The following is a 21099-nucleotide window of genomic DNA, read 5'->3' on the forward strand; positions in this document are numbered from 1 at the left end:
TTGCTGGAAAGCCACACACACCTTCAGCCTGTCGTGTGCATTCAGAGCAAGAAAGGGACAAAAATTCTTCCCATTGTAGCCTTTGTGCCCCTCTTTTTGTCCAGCTGTTACTTTTGACTGGTGCTATTAAAAGTAAGCAGGTGTGTTGGCCTGAAAACTTAATTAATTATGCTTGTGCTTATTCCTGCACTCTAAAGGAACTGAGACTTGTGTTTTCTGGCAAAAGCGAAACTGCTGTTTTCACTCTGGAAAAACAGTGTCATGTTTTTGTTCATCTTCAGTTAGCTACTGAGTTTCACTTTAGCTTAACCAAGATTCTAGTGCAGATTAAATGAGGTTTTAGTTGTGGTTCTCAGATCTTTGACTTACTTTGTGGTGCTTTTTTTTTTTTGTCATTTCCTTTAAAGGTGAAAGTACCTTCTTTGTTGAATTGAGTGAGACTTCCAGCATTCTGCAGCATGCAACAGAGCATTCCCTTGTTCTCGTGGATGAACTGGGTAATTAGACCATTTTGTAATAGATGGAAGCTAAATCTGTGAGATGAAAGACTGGCTGCAAGGTTTTTGGGCTGTCTGAATGGCAGCCAAGTACACAGGGCCAGTTTCACCATAATGATGGTGGTGTTTAACTGGTGTGTCAGCCTCTCTAACATGAACACATCTTGGGTGCCCTGGGAACTCATCACCACCTCCCACTCCCGTCATTATTACCCTATTTCCAGCTGTGGTTTCCTGCTTTTGCTTTGCATAATTACTTGCAGCAAACCTCAGGGGAGCAGAAACATCTTTTTTCTGCAGTGCAGAAGAGGGTGATTTTTATGGAGCCAACACCCAGGTCACCTTCCCCTGCTGCTGGTGGCTCTCAGCCCTCACTGCTGTTAGTTTGTCTTGCACACAGCAGGGAGGGGAACAAACAAACGCTACAAATGCCTTGCTGCATTGTCTGTAGGGTGTCTGTCTGTCTAGCAGCACGTGAGCTGTGGACTGACTTTTCTGTGCTCCGAGTGTGCCACAGCTGTCCCGTTGTGTCCCCAGGCAGAGGCACGGCCACGTTTGACGGCACAGCCATAGCGAGCGCGGTGGTGGAGGAGCTGGCGCAGAGGATCCGCTGCCGGACGCTGTTCTCCACTCACTACCACTCCCTGGTGGAGGACCATTCCCACAGCAGGGCCGTGCGCCTGGGACACATGGTATGGCTGGGAGGATGGGCTTCTTCTCCCTGCTGGGACTTCTCCTGCTTTTCTGTGCTCTTCTGCCCTGAGAAATGGCTGGTTTGGGAACAGGACATGGTGTCCCATGCCTTTCTTAGGCTGCAGGTCAATTTTGCAAACTCTAACTTGTGACTTGCTCTTCCTAGGCATGCATGGTTGAAAACGAGAGTGAGGATCCAAGCCAGGAAACCATTACGTTCCTGTACAAGTTCATTGAAGGAGCCTGCCCAAAGAGCTATGGCTTCAACGCTGCAAGACTTGCAGATATTCCAGAGGAAGTCATTCAGAAGGGGCACAGAAAAGCCAAAGAGTTTGAAAAAGCAACCATCTCACTGAGAATATTTAGGTAAGGCCCAGGGTTTCTGTATCGAAGTTGCAAATGGCTTATAGGAACCCATTTTAATATTTGGGCAGTGGCTTTTGCTCAGTCACAGCACAAGGGGCAGTTAGAACTACTTTTGTGAACATCAGATGTTCACAGGGAGGTACTATGGGAGGGCAGAGATGATGAGCAGTATTTTAAGTCTTGGTCACTGTGCCAGTCTGAATTTGCACACAGAGGTGCTGGGGGGGTGTGCTGGCAGCCTTTACACCAGGCTCAACACCCATGTCTCCTAAAGCTGTTGCAGGAATGGCAATCTCAAGCTCTGGCCCTCAGTGTCCCTGTCAGTAAAGGTGGTTGTTTCCCCCAGGTACCTGTGCCAGGTGGTGGATGGAACAACCTGTGACACAAACGCGGTTCGGAAACTCACGGCGATGATCGACCGGCTTTAGGAACTCGCACGGCTTTCTCAAGAAGGTGGGAGCAGACAACAGTATGATCTAATAAACTTTATTTTTTAAAAATGACCATTTTTCCATTGTCTTTCCTAGGAAATTAAACCCTTTAATTCATACCTACCCTCTACATAATGGTTATTGAGTACTCCACAATATATTAAGTCTAGATGTTATGGTACATGCATACACTTTCAGGCTGTTGATTACCCACTGTCACCAATACACATAAATGGAAAAAAGCTATGAAACTGTATAGGGCTGTATATATACTTGTCTCAGCTTCATTAGAGCAGGAAATTGCTGTGATTTCCAGCAGGTTATGTAAGTAATGTCCAGACTGTTCAAAAAAAACTATGAACAGAGTAAAAGTACAAGACTGTTTTGAGGAGACTTTCTACTGTGTACTTTAAAACATAGTAAAATTTCTTTCACAAAACTTAGTTACATGGGTACTTTGTTTTATAGTGCATTATAGTCTAGGAAGTCTCATTAAAACACTCGCTTTTCTTTATTTTGTTAGGGTGGTTTGAGTACAGACTATTGCTGGGGCAGGGGAGGAGATTATTCTAACTTCAGAGGACACCAGAAAAATTGCTGGATATAATTTAAGATTAGTGTTTTCTCTTTCATAGAAAGAACGTACATACTGGGACATGAGTACAGTTACAGCAAGTCTAGGTGTGCTAACAAAACAGGACACATTCAAGTACAATAAGATTTTTTGCTTGAAATTAGAAACAAACTACATGAGATTAAAGCATTAAAATCATATTTCTCAATCTGAATAAATGTTAAAAAATCAAAAGAAATGCAGAAGTGCTAGCTCACATTTTTACCATGTTACAAAAGCGATTGGTACCCATGTCCATAAAGGCAGCAACAAAGAATGCTGCTTGTCTACAGAAGTACTACTGCAAATTGGACTGCGTTTCAATGCTACTTGTAAAAACACCAGCTCTCAGAAGTTGGTATCTGTACAAAATTGCAGCTTATTTTTCTTCACTTCTGTCCCTTCAAAGTCTTTGTTTACACAGTAATGCTAAAACGCCCAGTTCTGTTATCCTGAGTCAACATATTGCCACTTTCTTTTTTGGTAGGTTGAGCTCCATAGTGTCAACACCTCACACATCCGCTTTAATACAGTCTCTTTCTGCAGAAATGGGCAAGTGTAACTTCCTCCAAAAAAAAAGTTTTAATAGTTATGATATTAGAATGGCAGGACTTTCTTTCTGAAAAGGAATTCAGTTGTGCTGCAATGTATTAGATTCTATAGGTGGAGCAGAGTCATATAGTGTATCTGTATCGTGTGTAGGCTCTCCGGCGAGCGTACAGGGATTGGACAGTGTTCCAGCACCACAGTCACAGAAAAACCTACAACACAGAGAGACAGCTCTTAGTGGCCATGCCCTCCTGCTCTGGGAGCAGCCCCACACCCTGCCTGGGAACGTACCTATCATGTCTAATGAATTCTACGTCGTGTCCTTGATGGCACTTCTTGATGCAGTTCACACAGATGGCGTTACGGTCTGTGGTGTTGCAGGTGTGACATCTGCAGGGAAAAGCAGCACGTTAGGCAGGAACCAGAACCTGAGCAGCTCTCAAGGGAAGGGCTCCAGGAGGCTGGAGGGCCAGAAATGCACTGAAGGAAAGAGGGTGCACAGGACTGTGAAGTCTGAGAATTTTACACAAACTTGGATTTCACAGCACACTTTTTGTTACTTTTATCACAAACAGTCGCACTGTGCAATGCCCTGGGCTCAGGTTGACAGAAACAATCTGTTTTCCTCAAGCCCAAAGTCAATTCCAGAAAATGGGAACTTATTAAATCCTCTTCTGTTGCAGCTGAGGAAGAGCACACATTTGTGTGTTCACCCACACCCAGCAACTGTTCTAGGGGCCTTGCAGGAAGAGAAAGGCTTTCCAGTACAAACCCCCTTTCTGTAGGTGAGGGGAAGGAACCTGTTACCTGTAGAAGTCATGCATCGGGTAGCTGGTGTAGCTTGAGATCTTATATAAACACTGGCCTCTACTGACAGCTTTCTCTATGGCATCTTGATTGTTCATTATTTTGTTATCTGTTGGGGGGAAAAACCAGGACTAATCACATGTGGATCAATGACTTTTTTTTTTTCCTTGATGCATTGAAGCCAAGGGCCCATTAGGAACAATTAGTTCTATACCTGCATTTCAGCTCTGACATTTAAGAACATAAAATCCTCAATGCCCACATGCCCAGAGTGCCATGCACTCCTGAAGCAAGTAACACTGTTCCTCTTTGCACACGTGGCACGAAATACTTGACAGCCTCCTTTTAAATACTCCTTTTGAACTTGGTTGTTAATAAATGCTTAGAGACACACAAGCCCTTCCTAGCAGGTTTAAGTTTTCTGCTGAGGAGCCTCTCATTTACCATAAGGCTTTTTACACATCCCTTAGAAAGAGGAAAAGGATGGCTCTTTCCCCAGGAAAGTTTAGGAATAAAGTACTTTCCAACACAATGGAAGTGGAAATTAGGTCTGACCAGCTCCAGTACTTCTAAGATGTGTCCAAGGCACAGCAAATTTGATAATGCCCTCTGTTACTGAACTACCTGATCTTCTGTCTACTCCCAAAGTGCACCTCAAAAAGTTTTGCCCACTCCCAGCAGCATCAGAGCACTGAGTGATGTCATTGGGAAGCCCAGGTGCTGGGAAGCAGGGAGCCAGAGCCTGTGTTTTAAGAGGCACAAATATTTCACAGGAAAGGGTTCAACAGCTTTATGTACAGCAAGTACATAAAACTCCTGCAAACTGAACCTAGCAAGTACATAAAACTCCTGCAAACTGAACCTTTTTCTTCTTGAATAACCTCCTCAAGCTGTCTGGCATTAAAACCATCATTCCCATCTCGTCGAAGAGGATCCTGTCTCATGCACACTTCCCCACTATACAAGGGAATTTTACGTATGTGAACTGTTCATATTATCTGAAAAAAGATGTTTGGGATTGAAAATGTTCGTGCTTTTAGATCCTAAAAGCCAAGTGAGGCATGTTTCTTTACTGGACACTTGCTTTTGGATATGTGAGAAAAATACTTTCTATTGTACTAAATCAGTAGTACTGGAGTCTGAGATGGGCCAAAGATCAGGAACTGGTTCAAGAAGTGACTTTGAGACAGAAGAGCTGATCACAGTTTTAATATAACAGCAAAACCTTCATTTACCTTTGAACCCATCTGTCTAAAAATCTTAACACAGCTTAATGTGGCTCATAACCTTCAGCTGAAACTTAGTCACAACTCTGCTTCAGGTGGTACCAGCTGTGAGCCACAAAGGGTACCATAAAGCCACGAGCCAGCAGCACCAAACAAGTGACCAAACACAAGCCAGGAGGACTCAGGCTCACCTTTCATCGTGACATTGACACCAGATGCTAGAAATAAACCTCCAAAGCGGTTGTTGAAAATCTGATTGCCTTCTAATGTTGCAGTCGCATGATTTGTTATTTCAATACCTTGAGTGGGTCAGGGGAACAAAGGAGAGAAAAGAGAGTGGCAAAGTTAAATTCCTGGTGGTTGTGCATTTGTACTTCTCTCATCATCTACAGCTTGGTTGTTTATTTTTTTAAGCCATCATAAACTCAAGGGGAAAAAAGGAAAATTACATAGCTACAAAACTGCACTGTAACTTGTTATAAAACTGTTCAAATGCTGCTGTTGAATCCTTTCAAAGAGCTACAGCTGGCATGCATGGTCTCTGGGAGGAACAACAGACTACTAGTTTATCTGATAATAAAATGGTACTATGATCATGTTTATTTTCAAAGGGGATATGATTTTTGGGTGCTTAGAGCTGTCATCTTCATGTACATTTGAAAGTTCTTGTGCACATACCTTACCCTTTTTAAAATATCTTTTTAAAAAAGTTCTCAAGATGGGCACCTAAAATTCATTTCTTTAATTCTCAGCTTTTATCAGTAACCCGTGTCTTCCAAGTCATTTGTCCAGGACTGCTCTTGACAGCAACCTATCCTTCCCCCCCACCACACTGAAACAACACCTTTAGAGGCTCTTCTCAGAAAACTTGCTTCTTCTGAAAGAAAGATGGGAGAAAACTCAAGAATGCAATTTTAGTTGAAATGGAATGGAATGCAAGACGCATGAAACTGTGATGATTAAACAGTAAAATTGCAAAAAATCACTGTTAAACATTCTTCATCTCTTTTGGAGAAAGAAACGCTCATCTTTACAATTTTTCAACTTTGAGGAGTGAGAAAGTTGAACTTGAGATGCAATTCAAATCTCTTTAAAATGTGTATTTGCTCAGTTTCCTAGGTTTTAAAGCAGTGATAAGATATTCATACCAGCATCCAGCACATCAACTATGAATATATCCTAGACAACGTTACCAATTGCTTCTAAAATAAAATAATGAAAAGTATTTCACAAAAAAACGACAAGACAGAATACGTGCCATTTCCCAACATGCTGTAAATATACCTTGACTACAATTCTCAAATGAATTTTCAAATGACTTTTAGAATACACTGAAGAATATCCCAGTCTCTTTTAAAACATCTAAATACCATGGGGTAAAGAAACTGAGTAAGCTTTGTGAAGAGCTCACTCCAAGCTTCCAAATTTGATTTAAACAGCACAAACCTGCAGCAAAACCATCGAATATTCGGTTTTTCCTTAGCACAGGGTGGCTATTGGTGCTGATAAGAACACCAGCTTGAGCATTCCTGAAGATATCATTCTCTTCCAGAAGACCTATGACAGACCAACAGATGTTACATTTGAGCTTGGGAGCATTTCCTGACCTGTAACCTTTATGTGAAATATTTTCAAAGGATCTTATGTGTCACAATCCTGTTAATAACTCCTTTCATTTGGAGAATATGCACCAGTAGCACTGACATCAGTGATACCAGTTTAAAATAGTTCTCAGTGTATAATTTTGGAAGTGTATCTTTTCAGTACACAGCATGGAATTTGCGATCATAGGCACCACTGCAGAAAACTAAATCTTTCTGCCTTCCAAATTTTTCTTTAATTTTTCTAATACCTCTCTCTTGTTGTCTTTTAAAATGAACAGGCTGCCAAAAGCCAAGCATTTTTTTGTTATAGGACAGGATTACTTTAAAATGCTGGGTTAAAATTAAAACTCACTTAGAGCAAGTGATTATCTACAAAATATCAGAAGTTGGTATCAGGACACACAACAGTCAGGGGATTTCAGGCAGGGACCACTTCTGAATTTACAAGTGTAAAAAAGATTCCTTAAAGATCTGTGGATTTTTTTCCCCTGAATCTTGGACACTCTGGCAGAACCTAAACTGCTCAGGTGTATGATTTTGGCTACGTGACTTGAATCCAACACTGTGTTTCAGTCAAATGGCAAAGCTTAGAAAAGCAAATGGGATAAAAGGACTGTCCTTAAGCAGCAATCTAACAGTTATCTTGGATGAGATTAATTACCTCTCTGCCTCCCACAGATTTCAGTATTACTAATGTAATTAAGGCTAAAAAGCATTAGGGTATGTTCGCTATAACTATTTTATCACTCCAGAAGACAAGAGCTGTGTTCCTAAAGAGCACTTTAAAAAGAACACTGCTTAAACTGAAATGTAACTCTTATCCAGAACATTCAGTGAAAAACAGTAAGGGAAAAAGTTACCTCTTCCCCCATTAAATATACAGATGCCTCCATCTCTTCCATCATGGATTTTATTTCTCCTTAGTGTAGGATTACTGTCTGTTTTAATCCATACACCAGCCATTGCATTATCAAAAATTTCATTGTCTTCTATAAATCCAAGCCCTAAAATTGAAGGAAAGGTAGTAAAAAATAAAATCAAAATGTCTAATAAATGAGAAGATAATATAAGACCACAGACCACAAACAATTCTGGATAAACATGAGAAACAAACCTACCAGAATTATAGACAAGAATACCACCATTCTGACCACCCCAGATCTTGTTGCGTCTGATTTTGGGGTTGCTTCCAGTTCTAGAGTGAAATGTAAGCAAAGAAGTAATTTAAAAGTCATTAAAATAAGTCATTTATAGTCATTTACTATACCCCAAGGCCAAACATCTCAAATACTTCTAAAGAAGCGCCCCATGGATCTCACTGTTTAACAATCTTAATAAAATACAATTCTTTCCAAACATGCAAACATAATTTATCTTTACAGACTTCAAGGGCCACACATTCCAGTCAATACCCAGGCTGTATTTTTGGTAACTTTCTTGTAGGTTAAAGCAGAGGGTATTCAGACATACTGAATTTCAAAAAAGTTATTTTTATAAACAAAATGACAAGAACAGCTAAAAAGACACAATAGAGCACATAACAAGCTACGTCTGTTTTGGCAGAAAATCAGAATAAATGTTACCTTATCTGAACCCCTGAGTACATGTGATTATAGATGTCATTGTCTTCTAACACGCCATGTCCATTGTCATAAAAATAAACTCCAACCTAACACATCAAGAATTATATTATTAGTTCCAAATTAATGAGGCATAAAACCACAGGACTTCCTTTTCTGTGGCCCCCTTGTAACCACAGAGCAAAACTCACTTGTTTCCCACTGTGTATTCTGTTTCTCCTCAAGACTGGAGTGCTCCCTGTTGTCACCCAGACTCCAGCCAATGTATTGCTGTAAACTTCGTTCTCCTCAATCACACCTTGTCCTTTTTCATGCTAAATACAAGATGGTTTAGAGTTAAGAAAACCTGCTAAACACCAATACTATTTTTTCCGCTCTACCCATCCCTCCCACCCCGGCTTCTTTACTGCAGCAAAGTAATTCCTTTCCATTTGAGTAAGCTTTTCCACCATTTTTTTAAAATAACAGCATATCATGATTTTGAATATTTGCCATGAAACAAAGAACACCCTGCATGTAAGTCATTCTGTTTCAAGGCTCTGCAGTGCTATTTGTAAATGTCTGCTGGCTGCTGGCAGGAGAGGTGCCTCCCCAGTGCTGTGCACTCACATGAAGGCCCTGGCTTGTGGTTCTTAAACCCACACCCAGCTCTGTCCCCAAGATGGACAAAAAGCTGGCATAGCTCTGAAGGTCACCACATGTCTGGGCTCAGAGGTCAAACAACAGTTTTCTCAGTCAGGGCATGAAGCTGTTCTGGTTAAATTTACTCAATGAAGAGAGGAAGCTGCACACTAGCAGCGTTAGCTGGACCTTAGGTAACCTTTGGCAGAAAGACAGACACATATTTCTGAAAATCTGATATTGCTTAAGGGAACCTGACAGCTCTTTCAGTTCAGTTAGCAGAGCCCTTGCACACATTGGGAATTGGGCTTTATTTCCCACTTTTGCAATACAACAATTCCAATTTCTATCATCCTGAAGGCAGTAAAAAAAAATCTTCTCTGAGGTTAGTGGTAAACACATTATACTCCAAAAGAGCTGAACAGACTTTTTTTTAAATTATGACATACTCCTATAAAAACTAAATCATTTCAAAAAGCTTTCAACCATGCAACGATAAAATTCTGTAATCTATCCCATTTTAAATATTTTACTCTGTAATAAGAAAAATTTAGTGGCATTTATAAAAACCTTAGTCTTTAAATAGCAGCACCAGCTTCAGTTGCTTACCATGAACCTGGCTTCTAACATAAGGAGCTCAACCATTCTAAGCACAAAGATTTCACATAGGGTACTTTCCCCCTTTACATTTCTAAAACAGAACACAAGTCTGTGCCTGTCCTAGGCTGCACTTACTACATAAATTCCTCCATGTTGACCATCATGAATCTTATTGTGTCGAACGATGGGACAGCTGTTTGTTCGGATCTGTATTCCTGCTAATGCATTACCTGCCAATAAAAGTGGTATTTAATACAACTTACACATTCATTTTTCTCAGAAATCAATATGCAGCAAGCAAATCAGCTTACCATAAATGTCATTTCCTTCAATAAGGCCTCTTCCATCACCAAAGATATAAACACCACCTTGATTCCCATTAAAAATTGCATTCCCCCTAAGAAAAAAAATCAACATTATGACGTTATTCTTATACATTGTACAATACTATATATGTATGTAGTGGCCAGGACTGTACCCCATTCAGATTTAAAATGAAGAATTTATTTTCTGTTGCTTTGAGAAAGACCTACCTCTAAGTGCATACACAAATTAAAAATGTAGTTCAACTGAACACACAGAGAAATTTCATTTCTACAGATACAGGAATATTTACAGCTCCCCATAATTAAATAAATTAGCGTGCACTTATCCCATCCCTATCAAATCTCTTCTTCTTCTACCTACTGAAATAATAATGAGGAAAACAATACCTTATTGTTGGGTCACTGTTTGAGGTAATCCAAACACCTGCAAAATTGTTTGCATAGATTTTGTTCTCTATGAATTGTCCTCTTCCTTTTTCATGCACATAGATTCCTCCAGTCTGGCCGTGATGGATTTCACACCGCACCACTGTTGGGTTGGCATATGCTTTCACTTCAAAGCCTGCTATCCTGTTTCTATGGATGTTGCAGCTTTCAAAATAACCCTTAAGACACAAAACATGCAGTTTCCTGTAAAAGTCCTTTTTTAAATGAAGGTTATTCCCTTCCCTTTAAATTCAATCCTCATTTAAAAGGAAACTACCAAAATTGACAACATGTAAGTACTTATATAGCTAATCAAAACAACTATTGACACTATATAATTTCATTTTTCCAAAAATAAAATACCGTTTCAAAGACACTATGTTTGCACTGCTATTTATGACTACTCATGGAATACCAAGAAAAAATGGCAACTCTAGATATAGCACATTGAATAGGACTCAGTATCAGGTTTCCTCAGCAGCTACAAGGATCAGACTCCTTTCAAAGGCCATAAAGCCCACAGGCCCAACACAGAAAGGACAGTGCTATGGAGAAAACTACCTGCTTGTTTTCAGGCCAGGAACTACAGACATTTGGCAAAAATATGGTTTCTTTAGGAAGAATTGTGCTGAATTTCTTTGAAACAACTGGTCAAAATAAATAAGAAGAATGCAGGAATTCAGTAATTTTTCCAGAGTTGGATCAGTCTCAGTGGCCAAGTGGTAAATTTTTTTCCTTTTTCTCTTTTTTTAAATGGTGTACACAGAGACACTCTAACAGTAGCAGCAGACTTACAACATAACTGTATTTAAACAAGAGCATTATAAACAGTATTGCTGTGGGCAGGGATAAAAAAGGTCATTGCACAAAGCCATGCCAGGCATGTTCCTTCTGTGCCAACCACAGAGCAGCACCATGAACTGGCCCACCTGAGAATTCATCTGGCAAAATAATTGTTTCCTGCCTGATGATTTCTCCACTTCTACTTCCAGGGCCTTGCTAAGTAACTGTGTCAGCCCTTCCACAGCATTTTCCTGACATGGTCCTGGAACATTTTAATATTCAAATTCAACCTATTCTTAAGGTGAACTTCAATGATATTTCATGCCCATTTTGCCCAAGCAGAAGAATAGAAACTAAACTGAAAGACAGGAAGAAGCATTTCTTATTGGAGATGGTAGACAACCACCAAGTGATGTGCTGTAATTTGTGGGTGGCTTAGATGCAAGCTCCTGGAAGTTCTAACCCAAGCCTTTCTCCAGCAGCACCATTTTTCCTGTAGCCACCTAAGTTAGTTATTTAGACCTGCTCAGCATGAGACTTGTTATACTTGTGCACTAAAAAAAAAAACCCAAACAACAAACAAACCCCAAAACCAAACCAATAAAAAAAAACCAAAACCAAAACAAACAACCCCCCCCCAAATTCCTGCTACTGCTCAGAGTAACTGGATTCCATGCTCACATGATCTACTCCCAGGAATGCCTCAGGCCTGGAGTTGCTACTACCTATCACGTGGAAATTACTCAATCTACTGCCAGCCTAGGCAGTCAGCACCCTGTTTCACTGTGCTGTCAATTGCTGTGGGACTCCATCAAACACTGACTACAAAAAATCAGAAATACATCCAGCTTAACGAGGAAATCAACATAGTATGCTCTTCTCCCTGCTCTGAGGATTGCAGTCAGGAAAGGTAGTGCATGGATTAAAGATTCTCCAAAGTGCTAGCCATGTGCACAGCTTGGCTCCTCAGACTCCTCTGGGTAACAAATGAAGTCAAATGGAAGACATTTACATTCTGTAGATATTCAGAACAGAGGATGTTTTTTGCAAGAACTTTAAAGAAATCCAATCCTAAGTGAGTCAAGATGGTTTCAGAGTTCTCAAGGAAGCGACACACCAACAGACAGGGGAATCCAAACATCTCAGAAATATCATCTGCCTTCATGCCAACAGGCAGGCTTTTGACTTCTTATCCTGAAAGGAATCACTTTTTTTTCCTCTAAGTTTTCCCTTAAAATGAAGCTCTCAGAGAAACTTATCTAAAATGACAATTTGGTATATAAAGGCAAGCCTGATTCTCCTGATGGAATACACAATTTCAATTAAAATATTGCTAAACATGGTCTGACATATTTTTAATTACTTCACACATTATTCTCCCTCTGAGTGCCAAATGTTTTTGACTACAGCACCATGATGAAAGAAGAGGGGTATTTCAGGTGTGCTTCATCACAGTCATTTTGGATTCCAGGTAGAAGCTGCAAACAGAGCCTTTCTCATGTGGCCTGCAGGATCTCCACAAGCACCACTATTTAACTTGGAAAACTTCACTTCTGATTCAGAAGAAAGTAGGAATTTGCTGTAAGACTCTGTGAAGGAAATGGTCCTTCAAAGGGTGGGAAAAAAACAAAATAAATCTGTATCTCAGATTCCTCTATAAACCTGACTCGTGAGTTAGAAAGTCAAGGCTTTCTGCTGAGCAAGATCCTGTAACATTCAATATCCATGAAGAGAAACTGCATTAAAGAGCCCAGCCCACCTTAATCAGAGCCAGCTTAAGCTGAAGGGCTGGCTTTGAGTTGATGCAGTTAAACCCAGTGGGTTTCTGCATCTGTTGAGACCAAGTCTGACCATCACCTGTGTGCATCACTGTTAAACTCCAGTCAGCTAGACCAACAGAGCTGCTGTTGTCAGAAACACATTCTGAGCAATCACCTCATCCCAGACTTCCTATTTCCTGTGCCTCTGTCTCCTAGGACATTTTCTGTTGATACCAACAACTTTTTCGGCCCAAATTCACCCCCTAGAAAGGGCTAATACTGACTTGAATCTTTAAGATGCCCCCAGCAATCCCTGGTATCTTTTTCAGCCACACCCATTCAAAAGGCATTACTGTGCCTTTGAACTCCAGCCTCTCAAAGAGGTCTGGTGATGAACTTGTGGCTTCAGTTTTTCTTTGGAACATTAGGGACTATTTTTTAAAATGGAAATTGTGTTTCCAAGTATGAAGTTCCATGACTTGTTATCCACAGGGTCCAGCAACACTTGTAACACAAAGCTTACTGCCAGCTCCAGCTACAACCAGGTACCACCATCAGACACAGCTGCTCCTCTCAGCACACTCCAGCTGCCCAACCCTTATGCTCTGTCCAGCTGTTGGGCAGCTCAAGCCCAGATCCTTTGGGAGATTCTGCCAGGCAGCTACTGAGGTCAGGAAGTCTGCACAGAGGGACTGAAAGCCTTATATTGCCTCCACTTCCTTCTAAGAATGGTTTTCAAGTGTGCTGGGTGTTTGACTTGGGCTTTGTGAGGGTTTCTGGTTATAATTCAGCAGCTAATGGAAGAAGAACCTGGAGGAGACAGCACCAGACAGTGCCAGGATTGCTAAGGAAAAGAGGCCCCAATGATTAATAAGAAGGAATAGAGGATGCATGTGGAAAAAGTATTACAATCTTACAAAAAAACTACCAAGCAGCTTTCTGCTTGAAAATCCTAAATATTAACAAGCAGCTCTGTACATCAAATTTATTTACAATCCCAGGCAGAGCATTAGCTGTGGACACAAAATGAAAGGCTACAGTGACAGCATGTGTGGGCAAGAATACTGCTGCAGCCTGGTAAGCTCTGAGCAGGCGAAGGAATCAGAAACAAACACCACAGCAATGATCATGCTGATATTCCCACCTGGCACCCACTGCACAGAAAAGATGTGATCACAAAGATGGGATCCTGCACAGCTGAAAAAATTCAGAAGACTTTTTACATCAAGACTAATTCAGTGATTGAACTTGGATGCTTTTTTCTTTCTGCATGTTTTCCAGTCTAACAAACATGGCTCTGAAATGCTTTAGAGTTAAAACTTTTAACTGATGAGATTTTGTTGCTGCTTTTCTTCTCAGAAGACCTCTGCCCCCTTTATTTCTAAAAGGACTTTTTCTTCTTTCTCTGTCTTGAAGATTACAACATTACAGAAACACAGAGGCATTTAGGATTACTGTTGAACAACACAGGTATTACAAGAAAAGAGATATAATTGTGTAAGATGTAACATTTCCTAAATATTTATTGACTCAGGTATTCCCAACAGGGTAGGGAAAAGAAAAAAAAAAAAGACAACAGGAAACCAATATAGAAAAAGAATAACTGCCTATGCTTATAAAATTTGCCTTCCAAACCCTGGAAGGGTCCTTATTTGAGAGTTAGTGCATTTTATGAAAATTCAAATGCAACATAAAGAAAATCACATCCAAGATGCAAAACAAACCCTTGATTTTTATGCACAGCAAAAGGCAGTTAAGTTTTTAATGTAGGCTCTATAGAATCTGGCATATGCTTAATTTTTTTTTGGACTTTATATACACATTTCTTTAAAGTGATCTGATTTGTAGTATTTAGAAGACAGAGAAGTAAACTAGGCATGATCACCCAACTTAGACACATGCTGCTACACTTTTACTTCATCAGAAAAAAAAACCAAACCCAAGCTTCTCATTTAGGAGCAATGAAAATGAAAACTGTTTTGCCTAGAGCTCAGCTTTAAACTGTAAAATCACGCTTATTCTTACATTAAATTGGAACTTCTCTATTGTGTGCAGACAACTACAAAATACAATTTATGACAGATGCCTGGTAACTCATGTCAGGTTCCTGAGAGGTCAGGGTAAGGCACCCAGGGCTGTCAATGCCACACTGCAGTTTTAATGCCAGCTTGTTACATATTTGTCACAGCACTAAGGCAAACCTCAGGATATTGCCAGTTTAGAAATAAGAGGTTAAGTTTCTACAAGTATCAAAACATAAAGAACAGTTTGAAAACATGAAACTGAAAAACAAAGCACTCTTGAACCTTTTGGAGACAGCATTCCAGCACAGAAACCCACAGGAAAAGAATGTGTAGGGTAGGAATTCAGCACTGGAATGCACTTATCCCACTTCACAGGCACAAGCCAAAAAAAAAAACCAAAAAAAAAACAACTTACAGAAAGTAACTGAAGTGAGAGAAGCAAAAATACAAAATCTATTAATTTGTTTAGGAATACAGGATTTGTATCTGAAGGATTCCATGTCACTTTAGGACCATATAAACATTGCCAATGATGTAATTTCATTGACTCCATCACTAGACATAATGCAAAAGCAGAAGATGCTGCCAAAGCAGACTTTGAGACAGGGGGGGACTGAATCTTTCAAAGGAGTTTATGACTATGAAATATTTCAATAATATTTGCAGCTGAGAGAAATACTATTCACACATTCTCTTTAATGTGTTACTGTTTCCCTTAAACAAAAGGGAAGCATTTATTTCTATTCCATTTTCCTTGTGATATCAGACTGATCACAGCTCTGAAACAGACATTTCATTGGTAAGGATAAAGATCAAATGCACTTTTATTTAAAATTAATCAAGTGAATTCAGCCTGGCTTTTAATTTTTTTTAATATTTCAGTACTCATATATTTAATATTTATACTTCAGTACTTAAACAAGGAGCAGCTCCTACCCAGACTTTCCAATTAACCCTCAAGCCTACACACAGACACCTCCCCTGCTGAAGCACTTTCCTTCACCAGTTTTCCTATAGCTGAAATCACTTCATGTTTCCAGGCCTGTTTAAGTCTTGAAGGGATGGATGTACCCACTGAAGTGGATCAGAAGTGCTTGTACAGTATGTTAAACACAGCTTAATGCAGTCCAAACAATGAGATGATATAAACCAAAAGACATCTGCCACCACTCTCTACAAACCAGCCAAGCAACATCATCTCTAGAGGACAGAAAATGATGTAAAGCCATCCATCAGAAGAGGGCTGCCAGCAGGGCATTCTCAGCTACTGCAATCTTGCCCAAAACAGAACAAGTGCAGTTCCTTAGGATGCAACTATTAGAGTGGAGAAGAGGCAGCTACCAGCAGAATCCCACCATGTGGGGTGCTCCACCTCCACTGGCAAGATTTTATGCTGGCAGCAAAAGTAGCAGCCCTGTGACCTGTTTGCCTTCTACTGAAACTAGAAAACCACAAATCCAACAGCTACAACTAGCACTGCCTCAATCCTTTATCTCTGCCCCTCAGCAACCTGGGCAAAGAGGAGACAGGCCTCACTGGATTGTACCCACAGTGCATTTCTTGTTAGTGCTATTTACAGTCTGCCAACTGCCATCAAAAACCTGAGTAGGTCTGGATTAGAACTTGCACTTGATCCCACTGTCTCTATCACTGATGAATGTGAATGGTACTGGTCCCAGTACAGACCACTGAGGTACATGATTTAGCCACTGGCATCTACCCTCTGCATGCAACTATCCAAACAATTCCTCATCCACTGAACAGTCTATTCATCAAATGCACATCTTTGCCACTTAGGGAGCAGGATGTTTGTAGGGGAATACCTGGGGAGGTGGTGGAGTCACCATCCCTGGATGTGATTAAAAAAAGACTGGATGTGGCACTGGGTGCCAGGGTTTAGTTGAGATCTTTGGACATGGGCTGGACTCGATGATCTTTAAGGTCTCTTCCAACCTGGTCATTCTGTGAATTCTGTGAATGTGTCAAGGCCTTACAGGAGTCCACATAAATGACATCCATAGCCCTTCCTTTCCCCACTGAAGCTGGTCAGGCAGGACTTGTCCTTGGTCAATCTGTCCTGGCTGTCCCCAGTCACCTCCCTGAGGGCCTTGGCACAGCTTCCAGGAGGAGCTGTTCCATGATCTTCCCAGGCACAGAGGTGAGGCTGACAGGTCAGTCCCTGCCAGGGTCCTCCTTTCTGCCCTTTATTGAAAATGGGTGCAATGTTTCCCTTTTCCCACACACCAGGGACTTCACCTGACTGCCATCACTTTTCCAATGTCATGGAGAGTGCCTTGGACCCTACATCAGCCACTTCCCTCAGAACTCTGGGATGCATCTCACTGGGTTCCAAAGACTTCTGTACATTCAGGTTCCTCAGGCAGTCACAAATGTGATCTTCTCTTACAGTGGGTGTGACTTTGCTCCCACTGTCCCTGCCTTGAGGTCCACCCAATAGAGAGGTGTGGGAAGACTGCCAGTAAAAACTGAGGCAAAATGCTGAGTACTCAGCTTTCTCATCTCTTCTCACTGCTGTTACTCATGGGGAGGGTGGGGTGATGTGCTTTTTTTCTGCTATTCCTTTTCTGAAAGATACCTGTGGAAGCCTTCCCTGTCATTCCGTGCATGCCTTGCCAGGTTCAGCTCCATCCATGCCCTGGCCTTCCTGACCCCATCCCTACACAACTGGACAGTGTCTCTGGACTCTTCCCAGGTCACCTGTCCCTGCTTCCACAGCCTGTGCATTTCCACCCTGCCCTTTAGTCCCAACCCAGCAGGTCTCTTGCCTTCCTTTCCTGATTCCTTACACCTGGGGATCAAGAGCTTTTGCACCCTATGGAAAGCATCCTTAGAGATCTGCCATTTTAAGAGTGACTGAAAGAAAACTGCTTGTATTGCCAGCTGGGCGTGGGGAATTGGGACTTTATCATTCAAGCAGGAAAAACAATGACTTGGCACTCTTTAGAAGACATGCAGAATATTTTCCTAAAACAAGTCAGCAATCATCTTTTATTTTAGAGACAAAAATCTCTTCTATTTCAAGGGCTATGAATGCCGTTTCTCACTACTGTGCATGTACTTGGAAGTGATGAGCTTCACCCCACACAAATAAACATTTATGAAAGAAGACCTGAATTCTCATATGAAATTCTGTGTTAAAATTCCACAACTAATTCCCTGCTACAAAAGCCCTCTTCCCAGAGAAGGTGTACATACCCTATTTCAGAGTTTTAACATTAAAATAAGGCTAAGTCTTCACAAAGTTTTTTTTTTTCATTTCTAAATCATACAGCATCTTATTTTTGTTCTTTTTCAAAGGGAAAAGAATGAAGTATAAACGTAAGCCTACAGTTTACATTCTGTTTCAAGAGGTATTTTGTCACTGCAACATAATACAATGTAACAGGCTGCCAATCAACTGCAAAAGCTTGCTTAAACCTCTTTCAGCTAAAATTGTCTTTAAAGTGAAGTCTCCCACTTGAGGGCAAGAAAACAACAGCAGGGATATTTTAAACTATCTGTTCATGACTAAATGGGCTTTTTATAAAAGAACATTTCTCCAATAACAGGGAAAATTGGAAGATTTCAGTTCTACAGCATGTGTATTTTTTTCTTTGAAAGAAAACATATAGGTTACCATTCCATGGTCAAAAGTGAAAACGCCAACGTCGCGTCCGTGGTGAATGTGATTCCGTCTGATAATGGGATTCCCGTGGTTTTTAACCCAAATCCCTGCTAACGCATTATTGGAGATCTCATTGTCCTCATATATTCCCTGGGAAAGAAAAATGTAAATTAAGACAGGAATCCAGAACAGTAAACAGTTTATCAAAGAAATGAATGTGGAAAATTACCTGTGCGTGGTCTGTAATATAAAGTCCAACATTTTCACAGTCGCTGATGTTACAGTGTTTAATAGTAGGACAAGCTCCCTGGCCACTAACACATACTGCAGAGCCAACTGGAAGAAAACAGTACAGTTACCATAGCTTCAAAGCATAGTGTATTTATAAATAGTCTGGCAGAGCAAGAAAAGTTAGTGTGAACTGATATTTTAAAAAGATTTGGTGTTCACAGAGCCAAAGCATTGCAAGCCACTGGCAGAAAAACACCAATGTCATCATTTTGCAGATGCAAAAAACCACAGTAGGAGTCACTTTAAAATCACCCTGCCAAGGTTAAACAGCTGCCAGGACAATGGTTTATACAAGAATTCATGCTTATGAAAGTCCTCACTCATTTATTTGCCTGTGTTAGGCCCACTGTATACTGACTGTTCACAGCAGAGCACAACAGAAATCTAACAAAATTCTCTAATTACTGCCTTGTTGTGCTTCCCTTGAAATTTTCACAACTCAGTACATCAAAGAGGCCAAACAATAATTTTGTAGCATACAAAGACACACTGTCTACCCAATACTCAGCAGGACACAGACACACAATCTTGAGTACAGAATAAACATCATAAACCAACAGGTCTCTCCCCAGCCGAATTACAAAACTCCTTGAATGATTTCAGCTACCATACCATAACCCAGAAAATAAATATTTTCCAGGAAACTAGGACTCAAAATTGTTCAGGACTTCAGCATACCAGCTCAATTCCCTGAACTCCATGAAGTGTGACAACATAAAATTCTGCAGGCACTAAAATCAACAGTGATTTCTGAAAGGTAAGAGCTCATCTCAGGGAACCTGGCCTACGTAACACAGGGTCCCCACAATTAAACACCACTACATAAGCAAGCCAGTACCTGCTCTACTAGTCAGTTTTCATATATTCTTCTAGCAAAGCACCACAAAGACTATGCTTAAATAATTCACAGACTCATTTACAGAGAGCTTATTCTTTTTTAATTCCTAAAGAAATTATTTTGATTGTCTAGTCTGACCTTATGAATAATACAGGCTATACTAATTCCCTGAATTAAGTCCTGCTTCAATTCTAGTAGCAGGAACTTCAGCACATATCTTGTAGAAACATATTTAAATTTTGATAACTTTGACTTCCAGCAACTGAGAAACTAGCATAAAGCTTGTTAGCTGGCTAGAGGGCTGTTGTCCTTTTAATTTACACTTTAATTGCTCATCTGAATTGCTCCAGCTTTGGCATCCAGTTCTCTTTATACCAGTGTATGCTGTATCCAATGCACACACGCACATTCAGTGCAAGCAATTTGCTCCTTCAGCCTTCTCCTTGATAAAGTAACAAATTACAGTCACTACAACCAAAGTTTTCTGCTTTACCTTATATGACTTTTCATTGAACAGTTTCTAAATTTTCCAACATGTTGCTATGGACACCAGAAAAGAGCACTTTATTGTGAAGCAGGACTAAGCAGAGGCATTAACAGAGTCTCTCTACTTCTACTTGGTGTTCCCACAGGTGTAACTGAAGATCACATCGGTTCTTTTGGCCACTTGACTACATGAGAGCTCACATTCAGCAGTTTATCCACAGTGACTCTTTAAACTTTGCCCAGCATTCCAGGAGAGGGGTTTAGCACTTAGAAATAGGAACAAAAGCAAGTTGTGTGTGTGTAACTCTGCACTTGGTCAGACTGATGTGAGTGGTGTTTGACTGTCCACCTACCAGGAAGGTCATAGCAACCCATCCTCCTGGTTATTTTTAAGACTGTAGTTACATTATATTCATATTGTATCAATAAGACTCTATAGTAAAGTCTACAGGTCTCATAAATATGGGTCTTATTTCTTCTCTTCAAGTCAAGAAGTCATCTTTGAAATAACCACAAAAAAAAGCCATTACAGTTACCCTGAAGGTTATTTTTCATCTATTTGGTGTAGACTCTGGGCATTCTGTAGAACTCTAATATTTTAAGGCACTATGTCTTGATGTCAAACATCTTTCAAGGATCTGTGTAATTATACTGGGACTGCTGCCTTCTTTTCGTCAAAGAAAGTAATCAAAAATTCCAACAGTGTAATGCAACCATTGTAACTTTCTGTATATACACTAAATTGATTAATCAGAAATTTTATATTCTTGATTATACCTCATCATTTTATATACCTCATCATTTTACCCAGGATCAACAGGCAGTACTCCTGCCGTACTTGACCCTGGGTGGTCTCTCCCCTCCCACCTCCCCCAGGGACAAAGACCATCTCATCGAGGTTTCAAGTTGCCTTTGATACACAATAGGAAGCCAGAGAATTTCTTGGCCAGTTC

The 21099-nt window shown here is 40.5% G+C and overlaps 2 protein-coding genes across 5 annotated transcripts in view; one reads left to right on the top strand and one right to left on the bottom strand.

The window, feature by feature from the left end:
* MSH6 (mutS homolog 6) overlaps nt 1–2059 on the top strand; it is a 124638-nt gene extending 122579 nt beyond the window's left edge. For all 3 annotated transcript variants that reach the window (XM_077176048.1, XM_077176049.1, XM_054629130.2), the window contains 4 exons: nt 408–497; nt 1035–1189; nt 1357–1556; nt 1903–2059. In XM_077176048.1, the coding sequence (XP_077032163.1) occupies nt 408–497; nt 1035–1189; nt 1357–1556; nt 1903–1984 (527 nt within the window). In that variant the 3' untranslated portion in view covers nt 1985–2059. The remainder of the gene's footprint in view (nt 1–407; nt 498–1034; nt 1190–1356; nt 1557–1902) is intronic.
* FBXO11 (F-box protein 11) overlaps nt 2027–21099 on the bottom strand; it is a 70854-nt gene continuing 51781 nt past the window's right edge. For both annotated transcript variants that reach the window (XM_054629133.2, XM_054629132.2), the window contains exons 10-23: nt 18761–18867; nt 18544–18681; nt 10301–10518; nt 9899–9984; nt 9723–9817; nt 8558–8680; nt 8370–8455; nt 7905–7981; nt 7647–7790; nt 6629–6739; nt 5374–5481; nt 3957–4065; nt 3441–3539; nt 2027–3361 (exon numbers count right to left, since the gene is read on the bottom strand). In XM_054629133.2, the coding sequence (XP_054485108.1) occupies nt 3232–3361; nt 3441–3539; nt 3957–4065; nt 5374–5481; nt 6629–6739; nt 7647–7790; nt 7905–7981; nt 8370–8455; nt 8558–8680; nt 9723–9817; nt 9899–9984; nt 10301–10518; nt 18544–18681; nt 18761–18867 (1631 nt within the window). In that variant the 3' untranslated portion in view covers nt 2027–3231. The remainder of the gene's footprint in view (nt 3362–3440; nt 3540–3956; nt 4066–5373; nt 5482–6628; nt 6740–7646; nt 7791–7904; nt 7982–8369; nt 8456–8557; nt 8681–9722; nt 9818–9898; nt 9985–10300; nt 10519–18543; nt 18682–18760; nt 18868–21099) is intronic.

This window comes from Agelaius phoeniceus, chromosome 3 (genome assembly GCF_051311805.1).
Source record: "Agelaius phoeniceus isolate bAgePho1 chromosome 3, bAgePho1.hap1, whole genome shotgun sequence".
NCBI lineage: Eukaryota > Metazoa > Chordata > Aves > Passeriformes > Icteridae > Agelaius > Agelaius phoeniceus.